Source organism: Triturus cristatus, chromosome 1_2 (assembly GCF_964204655.1).
Source record: "Triturus cristatus chromosome 1_2, aTriCri1.1, whole genome shotgun sequence".
NCBI classification, from domain to species: Eukaryota; Metazoa; Chordata; class Amphibia; order Caudata; family Salamandridae; genus Triturus; species Triturus cristatus.
Window position 1 is genome coordinate 146800458 of NC_140580.1, and position 16286 is coordinate 146816743.

At 43.2% G+C, this 16286-nt stretch overlaps 1 protein-coding gene across 2 annotated transcripts in view; it reads right to left on the reverse strand.

The window, feature by feature from the left end:
- Positions 1–16286, reverse strand: part of LOC146866980 (caspase-7-like) — a 198392-nt gene that overhangs the window by 61147 nt on the left and 120959 nt on the right. For both annotated transcript variants that reach the window (XM_085603348.1, XM_085603349.1), the window contains exon 4: positions 13537–13665. In XM_085603348.1, the coding sequence (XP_085459474.1) occupies positions 13537–13665 (129 nt within the window). The remainder of the gene's footprint in view (positions 1–13536; positions 13666–16286) is intronic.

Consider the following 16286-nt stretch of genomic DNA (forward strand, 5'->3'; position numbering starts at 1 on the left):
GTGTTTTGCCGACTTCTGTGCTAAATTCTTGTTGGTATGACATATCTCTCCGTGTAATGTTTTCACGAGCTTGAGGGTAATGTTGTATTTGTTCCACGACCATGGAAGCGGATTTGCTCTTTCTGATAGCGATACGCTCCGCTAATTTCAACATAAACAGAGGTTGTCGTAGGTCATTTTTATTTCCGTTTTCTATTTTGGTGGACATATGTCCTTTAGCCATTATAAACAGGTGACACACTGAGAAAGCGCCCTTTCTTCATAACAGCTGTTATTACACGTTTACTTTTTTCACTTTAGAGGGCATAAAAGGTGAACATGCGACATACCGTTAAATAGCTCCATCATAAAAAGGATTCAGTTAGTACTAGTATATTGTACTGATTTCCACCGTGCAGCTATATATACTAGTACAGGGGCTCCTGTATCTCTTCTGCCTGTGGTTTTAAGTTGTGTGACTTGGATAAAACACAGTGTATGGTCACCATGATCAGATGAAGTGTTTCCTGATTTTTGGTGTATAAAACGTTTTTACACTGTAATTTTAGAGCGGTGCCTCACGTCCTGAGTGGATGCCAGGTGAGGCGAGGAGCGCACCCGCAGAAAGCCGGGTAAGTGCTTTAACTATTGCTAAACATCTGTTGTATAACATACTTGAAGGTGTTGGATACATTATAATGATCACATTATGACCAACTTAATCTAAACGTTTATATGACCATAATGAATGGTTCGAGGATTATCAACTAGATCTTATGTGAGTCTCTTTTGTTTTTATTAGGTATTTTTCTGGTACCACTGTCTGTAATTTCCCACTTTGGATTCACAGAAGTGCCCAGGTTGTATTGTTACCAACTTTTATCTTGTTTGTTTTTCTTGCACATTAGGACTAATGTTTTTGCAGTAGCTACAATCAAAGGTCCTGACGAAAGCTTGGATTCTAATATCCATAAGCTGAAACATGTAGACCTGGACATCTTACAGTTATTTGTTAAGCTGTATATGCACTGTTTTTACATTGACACCAAGACAGCGCCTAATAAAATTGTGTCTTGATAGTCAATTTTAAATCACTTTTTTTCACACATTGTCACCAGCACTGCAACCATCACCCTACAAATAGATACTATGCTTTTTTCAAGATGAAAAGTATACTGTTACTCACTTCTAGGGTACCTGTGTAACCACTACTCTCAATTTCATATGGGAACGTGGTTTACTGAAAGTTCCCAGATGATGAAGCAAGCCACCTTGGTGGGTGATGGGAACTTATACCTTTTTGTTAAGACTCCACTTAAACTCTAGTTCATCCTGTTGTTGTGTTAGGGTCATATACAACGATAGACCTACATTTTTTTCTTGTTTCATATATCCCAGCCTGCATCATGATATGGATGGCCATATCATGCCCTTTTTCTGCCCGGTCGACGAGTCGACCGGCGGAAAACCGGTGGACGATCTTTCCGTCCGCCGGGGTCCCCCCACCATCGTAATGTGGTGGGGGGGAAATGATAGGCGGGCGGTGGGAATTGGCAGGCAGATCGCCACCGCCATATGGGCAGTGGCAATCCGCCCGCCAACATAATTGACCCCATAGTTTTGTACAATTTCACTGAGCAACTATGCAATTTAAATCACATGACTACTTTTGCCTTCTAGCCATGTTGTTTTTTACTTGCTATCTGAACAAGAGAGGCCACAGCAGGCGAGGGGATTTATGGTTAAATGAGGAGTTAAACAGGAAGTATACAATTGCATATTAAGTAGTATATTTAGGAATCAAAACCAGACTGAAATACTCTAGGAACTATCATATCCACTATGCAGACCATCACTTCTATAAGGCAAGGTAAAGCTGTAGCTTTGGAAAACCACCTGTTGGTGGTGCCAAATAACTGAAAAAGGCTTGAAAATACATTCTTTTTTGTCAAGAGTATTGAAAGTCCTTGCATCTTTTCTACAAATCCAGGGAACTATTGTTGTCATTCGGAGTGAGAAAAATTAGGGTGCAATGTATGTACACAAAAAGAGTGCCATCCCTCTTACAGGATGACAACCTAAGTCAACACCCAGATATGTCTTAATGTCAAGGCAGCCATGCTAAACATCATGCTTACATTAGCTTTGTTTTCCATAGTTTTTATAGGGTAGGAAGTAAGCAGGCAATATCAACATGGAATAATCCATGTTCAACTTTATCACACACAAATACAACACTATTAATTGTTGTTTTTACCATATGAATTAGTAACTGCCTGGCCCTGCGGTAGCTATCGACTACTGAGCAACATTTTATAGTGCATCTCTCATTTACTACTGATGTCCCATTGCTTTAGGGACTGTTGCAAGGACTCTTCAGTCTCCAAGAGTAGAGTGGTTGAGTCGTCAACACTAACAGCAAGAGCTGATGAGGGTTAGGAGCTACTGTTACGACTTGCTCCCTGCGTCCAACACCAGGGGGCTGAACTGTGGGACTCTCCAGTGTTCTAATAAGCTTCCGGACCCTCCCCTTCATGTACATACTGACTTCCAGCCATTTGGACAGTATTTGGGAATTGACATCCATTCCCAATCCATGCCGGATTTTGTGGAAGCCATCCTGCTCATGCCTGAAAATCAATGACCTAGAATTCCCTGCTCACTGCTTTGTCTCTACCCCTGCAGGCCAAGGATGGGTGGAGGAATTCAGCTCACCTGTGGATAGCTGCTGCTAGCCTGCTCACACCTGATGCATGTGAGTACTGTGAGCTCTTTTAAGCCCCAGCTCCCTTCAGGCCAAGGTTGGTCATTGTAGCTGTATACAGGTGAGACCGATCCTTGTTTCCAGTGTTTCATGAGTCTTTGATATCCTTGTTTCCAGTGATTCCTGAGATTTAGTTAATCCTTGTTCCTTGATTCCTGAGCTATAGCTATTCCTTGTGCCTGAATTAGCACTGCCTGCAGTGCTACATTGTTTCCTGAGTTCTTAAGCTATAGTTATTATTTGTTCCAGTTCCTGAGCTTCAGCTATTTCCTGTTCCTGATTTGCACTGCTTGCAGTGCTCTCTTGAGTCCTTGTTTCCTGAGCTGTAGCTATTTCCTGTTTCCTTGAACTAGCACTGTCTGCAGTGCTACCTTGACTCCTGAGCTATAGTAATTTCCCTGTTCCTGAACTAGCACTGCCTGCAGTGCTACCTTGACTCTTGAGCCTTAGCATTCCTTGTTCCTGAACTGCAGCAGTTTCCCTTGTTCCTGAACTAGCACTGCTTGCAGTGCTACCTCGAGTCCTGAACCTTTGCTCAATTCTTGTTCCTGCCCCAACTCTGTCTTCTTTGCTACTTTGTTTTCTTGATTCCTTAACCTGCACTGTTCTAGTATACCCTTGTAGCCTCCCCTTCTGTATATCCTTCTCTAGTCCCCGCCTTTCTTCCCATTTCCTTGGTTTCAGTTCCTAGTTGGCTGTCTTTCTATTCTGCTGCCTTGCTTTTGTTGCCTTGTATGTTTGTTACCTGTTTTCTGTCAAGTGTGCACTGTGATTTCCTTCCTTACCTGTTAAGCACTCCTCCTTGCTAGCTTTTTGTCTATTGTGCTTGTGTTTAGTTCTACCCCCTTGCTGTTACTGCCTTGCGTGTTCCTGTTTGATCGCCAGGATCCGTGGGCACAGCTGACTAACTAGGTGATGTTTCTTGTTGACTGTGAGTATTGTCTTTGAGTTGCATTTATAACATCCCCATGGGTATAAGCTCCACAGACCCTGCCTTTGCATGTATATCCTATATGTGGGTATTTCCAGTCAGTATCTGTAACAGCAATTGTGGGTGAGAAACTTACTGAGCTTCAGTCTTACGGTGTGGAGCTCCTGAGTGCTTAACCCCACACTCCCCTTTATTGTAAATGTTGTTTCATATATATGTCTTGCGCATTTGTCCTGGGTGTAGTTATTCTTAATGCTAAATTACCTAGTGAGTGCCCTTCCTTTCTGAGTCTTATCCATCTTGTTTACTTGTAAAGGCTTCCCTTTGGATCTCTTTTTCTCCTTGTATGATCCTGGGCAACACTGTACTCCTCTTTCTGTGTACGTTTTCTACCAAGTTCCCAATCCTTGCCCAAGTCCCTGACTGTGTTCCCCACATAGTCCCGGACAGTCCCTGACAGCTACGGTGCAGCAATAAATAAGTTAAGAACAATCAAGGTCACAATCTAGACAGAACTAATTGTTCGAAAATGTTTACATTTGTATTTGTATGAATCATCAAAACATAGTAAAGTTACATTGAATACACTCAAAACACAGAATGTAGCAGACGTTTCTGGGGCTGATATATGACCCAAAATATTATTCTACATTGTTGATTGCTACAGTTAAATTCACATGGGGAACTGTGGGCATCTCCGCAATATTTGGTCGAATTTACACCATACTTTGCTTCACTGGTTGTAGTTACAGGAAGAGGACATTAGACAGATGGTTTCAATGTATCAAACTGACTATGAGGAACCTGGCCATTGTCCTAGTTGTTCTGCTTTCGGGAAGTAAGATGACTAGACAGAGCCAAGCATCTCTGCCAAACCCAACAAAGCTCTAAAAAAAATGGTCAACAAGCTTGTCACGCAAAAGTGATATGGGGATTCCAAAATCGCTTGTAGTGAGGAGTGGAATGTCACTGGTTGCAAAGGGGAAACTTGACAGCATCAGTAGTCACAAAGGGTGGCCTCATAATGGGGTTCCCATGCTCTGTTGCTCTAATAGAGGATTACCAAATAGAATGCAGAGGACCAGTCTGGGGCTCAAATTGGACTTTATCAAGCTCACCTTAGCAAGGTGTCTTGAAAAGTAGGATGGGACCTGTCAGGTGATAGCATGATGTTCTGCAATTGTATGTGTATGGGACCGTTTGCTAAAACTGGCCAATTGGTATCAAAATGTTTGTTGCAAAAAGTATTCAGAGGGTGGGTAGTACCAGCCAAGAGTGGGTGCACATTCTTAACCGCTACGAGGAGCTGAAACTAGTAACTGTGATAGCCCAGGCAGTAATAGTTGCTGGAAGGTTCCAGTGGTCCTATTTCAGTGTGCCTCAATAATATCACAGGTTCAAAGGTAGAATACCTTATGCTGTTAAAGATATACAGCTACCCCACAACATCATCAGGAGTGTAAGGATCTCTTTAAGGCCATACACCATCTACCATATGACACAAGTCCAAGTGCTTATTACCAGATTGTAGAATTGATATACAGGCACATAATAAGAGGGCATTGCAAGCTCGCCAGAATAGTAAGGTCCTTACTTCATTGTATCAGGTTTATACTTGTACATGATTCAAAGTCTAATATAAATTAGGTTCCTTTTCTTTGACTCATCCTCCACACAGGTCTCATTTCACTGGGTCGTGTCTCTGTCTTCCTTTGCTAAGGCCTCGCCTCCTCAGTCAGTTGAGGTCATCGTCCTACAAGTAATGGTACCAGATCCTGGGTTCAGGTATGCACTAGCTTTGGGAATTCGGGGGCACTGGAATGAAGCTTGCACCCAACCCAAAGGTTTGCCCCTTTCAACTTAAATATTCCCAGAATACCAGCAAACCAGGAAATAGAGCAATTGCGTGTGCCTGTTCCTGAGCTTCCTCCACTGGAGCAACCAGGGGGGAGCGGCAACAACTTAGACTTGACTGATCTTACCATGGACGGGGCGGATACATTATTTTCCTTGATAGATGGCTCAGACTCAGAGGACCCTAACTCATATCTCTTTGAAACTAGCAGCACTAACTCTTCAACTTCGGAGTCCAGTACACTGGAAGCACCTGAAACAGCGTTCAAGCGCCCAAAGCTCCAAAAGACCCGTAAAGGCAACACAGAACCGCAGAGTAAGAAAGCGAAAAATTTAACCAGCAGCAGCTTGAAATGGGATTACTCCCACACAAAGTTGCTTGGGACTCTGGATGAAGCACTAGCCCTGAACGAAATAGGTTCATCTGCCACGCAGTCAACTGTGACCATGTCTGCAAACCCTGAGTTAAGCTTAATTTTGGAGTCCATTAAAGAACATCAAACTGAGACACAGGCAGATAGGAAAAAGGCAAGACATGCTATGAAAAAATTGGAAGGTGCCATTTGGAAGGTGGGGAAGGCATGCTCTGTGATTGGGGAGCGCCTGAGCTGCATTGAGGATAGGACCACAACCTTGGAGGTAGTGGTCACAGAGGTGAAAGAGCAAGCCAAGAAGCATGAGTCACAATTAAAAGATGCGCAATGGAAGTTGGAGGACATGGAAAACCGACAGCGTAGGAATAATCTTCGGTTTCTTGGAATTGATGAAGGCCTTAAGGGGGTAATATATGCTCTTCCATGCTGGATCTCTTAAAGACTGCCTTTCCTGAATTGTCTGGATGGTCCTGGGCTACGGAAGTTCAGAGAGTATACCGGTTCCCGATGACCCGTAATAAATCATTCCAGGACGGTAAGAACACAAGACAACCACAGGCTATCTTAGTATTATTTGGCAACTTTTTGCTTCGCCAGGCTATTTTTGAGAAAGCCCGCCCGGATGCAAGACAGACATACCTATGATCAGCATTGTTCGTGCGCCCTGACTTTTGCCATACAATTGTAGAAAGCCGGTGCCGTCTGCCACAGGTGATCACACGATTCCAAGATGCTGGCTTCGAAATGAGTCAGGTCTCGGCGGGCAGTAGCAATGAATAAGTGCTGGGACCCTCTTCATGAACTGGCTTGATTACCGTAATATTACCGTAATATTATTTTCTTTTTGGTTTTCTTTTTCTCTCTTTTCTCACTGCGCACTGTTTTGAGGTGGGAGCGAGGGGGCTTACATCTGAGAGGGGGCAGGGGGAAGCCCCGCGCTGTTGTCCTCCGGTCTCCATCACACAGACCTGTCTGGTCTGTCTGCTTTCACTAGTGGGGTGGTGGTGGGAGGGGGGTTGAGGAGGGTCTGGGGGCTTATCAGGGAAGGGGAGGGTGTTGGGAAGGGGGTGGAGGCTGGTTGAATGACGGTGTGATAATCAACACACATCAAGTGGATGTAAATGTAATTGTGGTGATGTATTTTTCAGTTTCAAAAGAACAGCAGCACTATGAATATGGATATAGCCGGGAGAGTGTGTGGGCAGCATTTAGGTGTAAAGTAGACCCTGCACAAAATATAGGATGGGGTAGCAGCATGGTATTGCTTCATTGGGGTGGTATTTTTGGGTGGTTTTGACAGCCTCTAAGAACAATGGCTAGTTTGCGAATTGCCTCTATTAACATCTGGGTTTAAGTTTTTTAAGAGCAGATGTGTATTGTCTACAAGAAACCCACGTTGCCAGTAAGGACAGGGCTCTCCTGAACACCTTTGGATTGAAGGCTGTTTGCTATACGACACAAGAAACTAGGACCAGGGGGGTTGCGATTTTAGTGAATGGAAATTCTATTAACCCTGGACATAAAGTTGCAGACAAGCTAAGAAGATAGGCAATAATGGAATGCAAGCTGGGCAGTGGGTCTTTTACTTTATGTACAATTTATGCCCCAGTACTAGATGATCCTAGTTTGTTTCATTTCTTGGCAGCTGAACTCCCATCTTGTCCCAGGCCATTTGTTGATTGTGGGGATTTTAATCTAAATGGCTCAAGGGGGGGCTTTGTAGCACCGAAGAAAGTTATGCTGGGCACAAGCCGCAATCCTTGAAGTCCCTGGGTCGCTGACAGAAAGAACTAAGGCTGATTGATGTTTGGGCGTCGTTGAAGGCCCCTGACCCAGGATACACCTATTTGGCTCCCCAAGGCAACTTTGCCAGGCTGGACTATTTTTTTGCATCAACCGCATTGGCCAGAGGGGCACAGGTTGAACTATTTCCTAGAGCGGTGTTCGACCATAACCCAATTATCTTTGAGTTTTCTATAACAGGGCTGTCTTGTGTACCCAGAAAATGGACAATTGAGAGGGGATTGCTGCTGGATCCTGACAATGTCAAGCAAATGAAGTCTTGGATTGTGTCTATTTTTTTTAGCTGAATAAAGTAAGCGCCTATGCGGGAATAGTTTGGGACACATTTAAAGATGGGGCGAGAGGTGAAACCCTGAGTTAGCATTACCAAACAGAAGCAGGCGCTGGGTCGCAGCAGAGAGCTTTATCAAAAGCTAAGTAGTTTGGAAGCAGAACTAATCTGTGTTGTAAAAACCGGGAAAGATTCTGTCCCCGTTCTGAACCTGATTGCTATCACTAAGGCTTGTCTAAACAAACATTTTGCAGAGAAAACAGCTGGGAAGTATCTGTCCAAAGAACAAGACCGCTGCGAGTATAGTGAGCGCATTGGCAAGTTTCTTGCAACAGGGCATGGCAACAGAGTGTGGCCGGCTGTATTAGCAAAGTAAAAAATATGCAGGGAAATATAGTCTCGGACCCCTGTGAAATTAGAGAGGCTTTTAGGGGCTTTTATGCTGATCTGTATTGGGGGACGCCTGACTGTGGCCCCATGCTTTAAGATATTGGCATGGAAGATCAATCGAGCAGGATCACAGATGAGGCGGCTGTGTTTGCCTTACCATCTGGGAAAGCAGTTGGAGCAGACCACATCCCTCTTGAATTTTATAAGGTATTCTATACAGGAATACATCAGGAACTGCTGAGCCTGGTTAATGACTTTAATACTGGGGCCCCTCCCCACGGGTCATGGGGTATTGCCAATATATATTTTTTTAAAGGGAAGGACCCCACAGTTATGGGTTCATATAGACCAATCACATTACTTAACAGTGATGTGAATGTCTACTCTAAAATCTTTGCCACCCGGCTATCGGGCGTTATACACCGATTGGTGTCAGAGCGGCATCATGGGTTCATTCCCGGCAGAGGGACTACGGATCACGTTCAGAGGGTCATTTCTCCTGGCAAAACCTATGGGGGTGGCCTTATTGGATGCTGAAAAGGCCTTCGACCGGGTTTTGTGGGCTTTTTTGTGGAAAGTTCTGGAATAAAATGGTTTGGGGTGAGATTTCATTGGTGCAATTCGCTCAATGTATAACAAACCTATAGCCCGCTTACAAATAATGGGACATGAATCAGAGCCCTTAGAGATGGGCACGAGACAGGGCTGTTCTATCTCGCCTTTGTAATTCGCGTTATTTATTGACCCTTTTCTCAGGAGGTTGGAATCTTCGCCGGATATTGTGCCTGTCCGCTTACAGGGCTGGGAAACGAAAACCCTGGCCTATGCTGATGATGTGGCCATAATTACCAGCGACCCGGACAGAGCTCTGCGGGCTGTTGAGGAGATTGCAGAAGACTTTGGGTCCAGATCTGGATTGCTGCTAAATAAGGCTAAAACCCAAGTATTGATTTACACTCATACACTTGCCTCCAATAGTAGGATTACAAATTAAGTTATATATTTAGGAATATGTATCACTGCCAAGGAGGAGCGTATAATTGATCTAAACCTAACTGCCGTTTTTGAGAAAGCTAAGAAGGATTTTATACGGTAGGATAATCTGAGACTCTCTATAATGGGGAGATGTAACTTAGTGAAGATGATTTTCCTTCCTAAACTGTTATGTGTTTCGCACTGTCACATTGGAATTCAATAAGGAATGGTTTAAAAAAATTGATAGATTAGTGGCAGGCTTTATTTGGGCATATGGGAAAATTAGGAGAGCTAATGCTTTTATGTGCTTACCCAGAGAGAGGGAAGTGTGGGTGCTCCCCAATTTTAGATTATTTTATTTCACTGCTGCCATGCAGTGCTATAATATATTATTTAACTGCCGGGCAATAGAATGTCAAGCAATCGGTTATGTACCCTCCATTTATGAGCTTCTGATTGGCAAAGCAGTCCATAGATGTTTATTGAAGTTTTTTGAGCCAGGTTATTTCAAGGAACTCGCTTTAAGACTTTGTATGCTGCATTTCGAAAGCAGGCGGTTGTCCGAAAGGAACTGGGTGTGGGTAGGTATAGTAGATACACTCCTCTAATCCGGAATGAACAACTGCCCAGCATATTTCATGACAGCTGTTTCGCTAGGTGGGGATGTGGCAGGCTGGGCAGGATATTCTTTCTGGGAATCTGTTTGCACCCTATGAGGTGGTCTGCAGCAGATTTAATGCTGGGCCACGGGATTTTTTTAAATATCTACAGATTCAGGATTTTTTCATGAGAAAGACTGGGGGAATAGCTGGCTTTCCACAAATACCTTTGCTGGAAGTATTTGTGAAAAACACTACCCCTTCCATCTCACAGTTATATGGCTGTTTGTTGGAACTAGTCCCTAATGATTTGGAGAAACAGAATGGGAAATGGCGGGACAAACTTGATTTGGCTGATCACAGCTTTTTGAAATCACTGGAGATGGGAGGGGCAATCATGCGTGCCTCGAATCTACAGTCACAACACTACAAGATGTTGTCTGACCTATATATCACACCAGCAAAGATTGCGAAATGGGGTGGCGTGACGGGGACCAGGTGCCCTAGATGTCAGGCGATGAAGGCGGATTTGGCTCACATATTTTATTCTTGCCCTAGCTTAAAATTGCTTTAATTAGAAATCGTAGGCTTTTTGGGGGACGTTCTGAAATGTAAAATCATTCCATCACCACAACTTATGTTATTGGGGGTGGACGAGTTACATACGGGCCCTGGATTGGAAATAATTTTTATTACAATTACAGTTTTTAGGCTGTGTATCGCTTTATCTTTTCTGGATCCTTTGCCTCCGACCTTTCAGCAATGGAACAGTTGCTATTTGCGTGTTTATCAATTTGAAAAGGCACTGTACGCGCGTAAAGGCACGCATGCTAAAAGGAAAGGGGGGAGATATGGAGGGGTTTAACAACATGGCTGGATATGTTTTATTAAACAATATAGGTTAGGTCATTTTATTTCCTGAGTCGGTTTACAAATTGGAATGTACAGTGAATTAGTGCTGCTACTTTAGTTATTGAATGCAATTTATTTTGGCTAGCTTTATGGATCTTCATGTTCGCTATTTATGTACACTTGCTGGTATTGTATATGTAAAAGTGGACGGGAAAAAAACAATAAGAAATATTTTTTTTTAAAGAATTTCCTGTAAAGAGTTTATTGTAAAATGCATGCTTTGATCCTGGTTTTCCCCAAATCCTCTGGCTGTAAATCCTTTCAAACCGTACTAGTCAGGCTTGCTTATATCACTCCCTCACTCATGTAGTGCAGTCTGATGCAGCAACTACAGCCACCTTTAAAGTTCTCAGGCTGCATTGCTGTTCACATCGTTATTGCATCATTGGGTGGGTTCACTAAGGATCAATTCCCACCTTATTTGACACGCCTCACACATAAGGCTGGTAATTAAAGATCCTATGATTTTATGAATCCAGGTTACCCTGATAGTAGGCACCTGCAAAGGGAGGAAAAACTAAAGCAACTTTTAAAGAAGTTCTTTTTAACTCCCTGCTGACCAAATCAAGTGAAGCAAAATTCTAGAATTACATTTTTGGGTGATTGTTAAAGATGCAGGACTGGTCAAAAAGAACCATTTTTTCTCTACTCTTCATGGCCCCATTAAAGGAAGCGTCCAGTCAATGACGATGTAATAGGTGGCACAACCCCAACTGTCACTATCAAACAAAGGAACATTCCAGAAGGGCTATAGTAGGTGATTGTTAGGACTGGGCATAGGGGACGGTATATTTTTCTCTTCACTGGATGACCTCCTTTAAAGGGGGGCCACCCAGTCAATGATGATGCAACAGATCGCAAAAAACCCAGATGTCACTATCAAACAAAGGAATACTCTAGAACGCTTAATGTTGCTGATTGCTAGAGATTCAGGACTGGACAATAAAAACTATTGCTGGATATCTCCTTTAAAGGGGGTATTCAGTTGATGATATCACAGTAGATTTCAAACCTCAACTGACATCTTCTAACAAAGGAGCATTCTAGAACACCTATTGTTGTTGAATGGTATAGATGCTGGAGTGTGCAAGGAGAAATGTTTTTTTTTTCCACTACACTGTATAGCCCCTTGAAGATATGGAGCAAGTGGACTATACAATGCTTCACATGATGACCCCAAATCTATTCTTCTAGTTTGCACATAAGTATGTCATGAAAATAAATCAATTTGGTTTATTCTTACATTCTATAAGAATGTGATTCAACTCATAATCCACATTTATCTTGCATATGAAATATATTTCAAAGACTTCCCACCTAAAATGTTGGTTATGAAAATAAATTCAAAATTCTTGCAGACTTCTGCAATTAAAAAGCCAGAGTTAAATAAATACTTAAGCATTGATTGAATTATATACCGCTGATGGCCCTCATACAAATCCTTGAAGAAATATCAGTCTCAGCAAAATCACCCTTTGCCCTTGGATCCACAGTGACACTGATTCTCGACCAGTAGGCCGCTTTCTTAAGCTCACACACTGACAATGTAAGAGGCTGACCACCCTCCAGGGAGTACAGTTGGCCACATCATTGACACATTCAGTGCATATTAATTCTACTGTCATTAACACCCGTCTAAATTCTTTTCCAGAAAGTGCTCTGAGGTTATCATGAGTGGACAGGTGTTTGCTATCTACGTACAGCCAAATGAATAATACAAAAGTACAAAGAATGGTCAAGGCACCCAAGTCCTGCACTAGTCAAAACCGTAGTGGTAATAGAAAAAAGTTCAAATGTGGTGCAATGAACCAGAGACGTGACCCTCCTACGTCTCCGAAAAAGGGGAGAAGGATCCCCAAGGCAAAATTAAACACAAATGGTTCTTCACTCAACCACACAAATATGTTAATAGATCATTGATGTTATTGTCCATAGTCCATCACAAGAGTGAGCGAAATGGTATCTCCCAAATAAACCACTGTATAAGTCATTCTTTTCTTTGGAAGAGTTTATTTTATTCTTTATTCAATTGTCGTTTCTTAAAAACACAGCACACAATTGACAGCTGACGCTTTTCGTCCCAACTGGGATTTCTCCAGGGCTTAGCAAGTAAAAACAACCTGTCTCACACATTCTCCATGTCGGGCTCACAAATTATGTGATGTCGATAAGATGAGTGGATGGGGTAAAGTGTCTCCCAGCGTATACGGGTTGTTCCACCGGATGTCACATACCCTGGGAGACACTTTACCCCATCCACTCATCTTATCAACATCACATTATTATGTAAGCCCGACATGGAGAATGTGCGAGACATTTTCTTTTTACTTACTAAGCCCTGAAGAAGTCCCAGGTGGGACGAAATGCGTCTGCTGTCAATTGTGTGCTGTGTTTTTAAGAAACGACAGTTGAATAAAGAATTGAAGACTTTTTGAAAGAAAAGACTTTATGCAGTGGTCCATTTGGGAGATACTATTTCGCTCACTCTTGTGATGGACTATGGACAATAGCATCCATTACCTATTAACCTTTTTTGTGTGGTTGAGTGCAGAACCATTTGAGTTTAATTTTACCAAATAAATAAGTAAATGAGAGTAAATCGCTCCTAAATTGAATTAAAATGTTTAAAAAAATTATTTGGTCACATTTGCATCCATTTCTGTCACAAGTTGTCATACTCCTACCTTTCCTCAGTAGGGCTTCCATTTTCTCACAGGTCTGATCTTTTTTTTTGAAAACCTCAAATCCCAAGTTTTGAAAACAAATCTGAATGTCGTGGGCATCTTTGCTAGTCCCTCTGCGAGTACCCATACCTGTAGAAGAATAAAGCATACATTTAGACTTTCAATGACACATATGATGAAAACGTATGTAAACAATTAAAGACCTGTAAATCTTGCTATTGTACAATCACATGCCCTGTATTACATCCAACGGCTTCGGGATATTCCCATTCTGCAATCACACTGGAACTTCATGCAGGAGTCTGCCTTTGGACTTTTATGCTTTTTAGCTCTTGTGACTCTTTTACAGTCTTTGGCTCTTATGGACTATGTTAACGAGTCCTGATTTTTTTAGTTGACTAGCTATATTCACTCTTGTGAGCTAACTTTATAAAAGGTGTGCATGCAGCTTAGTACTCTTACAACGGTGTTTACTAGCCCTGGGTAAAATGTTCGTAAATTTCCTTTGCAGAAAAAACGCAAAATGCTCGAAAAATTACATTAAATTAATCGTTATTATTTTTCGAAATGCTGGCTTTGGCAGTTTGCACCACTTTTTAGCATGACATGAGTCTGCAGGTTCATTATGACGCAAGGGTGCATTTTCTGCCATTATGACAAGAAGCTCATGTTATAATGGTGGAATTTCAGGCATTTAACGGAACAATCGTTTTGAAAAGTGCCAGAGATTGCTCCAGATTGTGCCAGTGTAAATTAAATTTCGCTCGGTTTTAGTGTGTACTGCTATAATTTACACCAGCGTGTACAAGCACTCTTCCAAGTCCAGGTTCTTGCTGACTTGTCGTGGGCTGTTTTTAAGTTTTTTGCAGTATCACTCACTGCCTGGGCACAGCCGGCTGGTTTCTGACACCATCATTTATATAGTTGACGGCACATGCCGTCGTCTTTCGCTCATTGTGAGTTCATTCCACATGAGTGTGCAGTGGTTTTCCTTCATATTGAAAGATACTGCATCTAAGCCAAAAGATGCAGTTTTCTTCCGGTTCATGAATGTGCGGCTAATCACGGAAACCCAAGCTGTTAGATGTCAGCACGCATGTGCCAGTGCGTTTCTTTTTGTTTCTCTTGGAAGGAGGAATCTTACACCTTTATTTATTCCTCCTATAGTTGTCATGTGGCATTCCGTGTGTGTGGTTGCGGTGAATGGCACGGGCAGATCCTGACCAGAAAGTACTGAAGGGCAGCTGGATGGCAGCCACTGAGACATCCTGGCTGTTGGAGAATTCAATCAATCAGGATTTATAAAGTGCATGCTAATCACTCGAAGGGTATCTAGGCGCTTGCAGGTCATTCGAACAGCCAGGTCTTGAGGGCCCTTCGGAATTCTGAAAGTGAGGTGAGGGTCCGGAGTTGCACAGGGAAGCTGTTCCAGGTCTTTGCTGCGATGTGGTAGAAGAAGCGTCCTCCACTCCTGCTGTGGTAGATGCAAGAAGTATTGGTAAATAATAGTGAGGCAGAGCGTAGCTTTCTCGATAGTTGGTGGAAGTTCAGGTGGTGGTTAATGTAGACGGGTCCTTGGTTGTGTAGAGCCTTGTGTACGTGAGATAGCTGCTTAAATCGGCATCTCTTTTGTCTGGGGAGCCAGTGGAGTTGCCTGAGGTGGGGTGTGATGTGGGTCTGTCTGGGAAGGTTAAAGATGAGTGACTGCGGCGTTCTGTATGGCCTGAAGTCTCTGTAGAAGGTGTGCAGTGATTCCTACGTAGAAAGTGTTGCCCTAGTCCAGTCCGCTGGTGATGAGTGCCTGTGTCATGGTGAGTCTCATGTGCCGGGGTAGCCACTTGAAAATCTTATGTAGAATGCCCAGTGTGCAGAAGCAAGCAGAGGAGATGGCGTTGATTAGTGATTTCATGGTGCGCTTGTTGTCAATGATGATTCTGAGTTTCTGGCATGGTCGGTGGGAGTGGGTGTGGGTCCTAGGTGGGAACACCACCAGGAGTCGTTCCATGTGTTGATGCTGTTGCCAAAGATCAGTACTTCAGTCTAGTCTGTGTTCAGCTGCAGGCAGTTTTTCTTCATCCAAACGGCGACCCTTGTCATGCATCTGTGGAAGTTGGCTCTGGTGGTGGTGGGGTCCTTGGTGATTGAGAAGATGATATATTTGGGTGTCATCTACATAGGAAATTATGTTGAGACCGTGGGATCTGATGATGTTGGCCAGCAGGGTCATATATGCGTTGAAAAGTGTGGGGCTGAGGGGTGATCCGGAGGTGAACAGTGGGAGGTGGATTTTGTGGGTTCTTCCGGTGAGAAAGGAGGTGATTCATCTGAGCACTTCTCCTTGGATGCCGATATGGTGGAGCCTCTTGATCAGCGTGTGGCGGGATACGTTATTTAACAGCTGCTAAGAGGTTGATGAGGATCAGAGCTGCTGTTTCTCCTTGGTCGAGGAGGGTTTGGATGTCATCTATGGCTGCGATCCGGGCAGTCTTGGTGCTGTGATTGCTGCAGAAGCTGGATTAGGAGGCATCGAGTAGCTGGTTCTGCTTCAGAAGTAAACACAAGGTGTTGATAGACAGAGTGCTGAAACTTTTCAGACACTCACCCCCCGTCACAGATCTAGGTTGAATTCATCATCGTTCTTTAGCTCACTTCGCCACCCCAGTTCAGACCCAGCCATATGCAAATCAGTCTTGACCCTATTCCTCATGGAAACAGTCCAGCCCGAACTGTTTCAGAAGTGTCATGAGTTT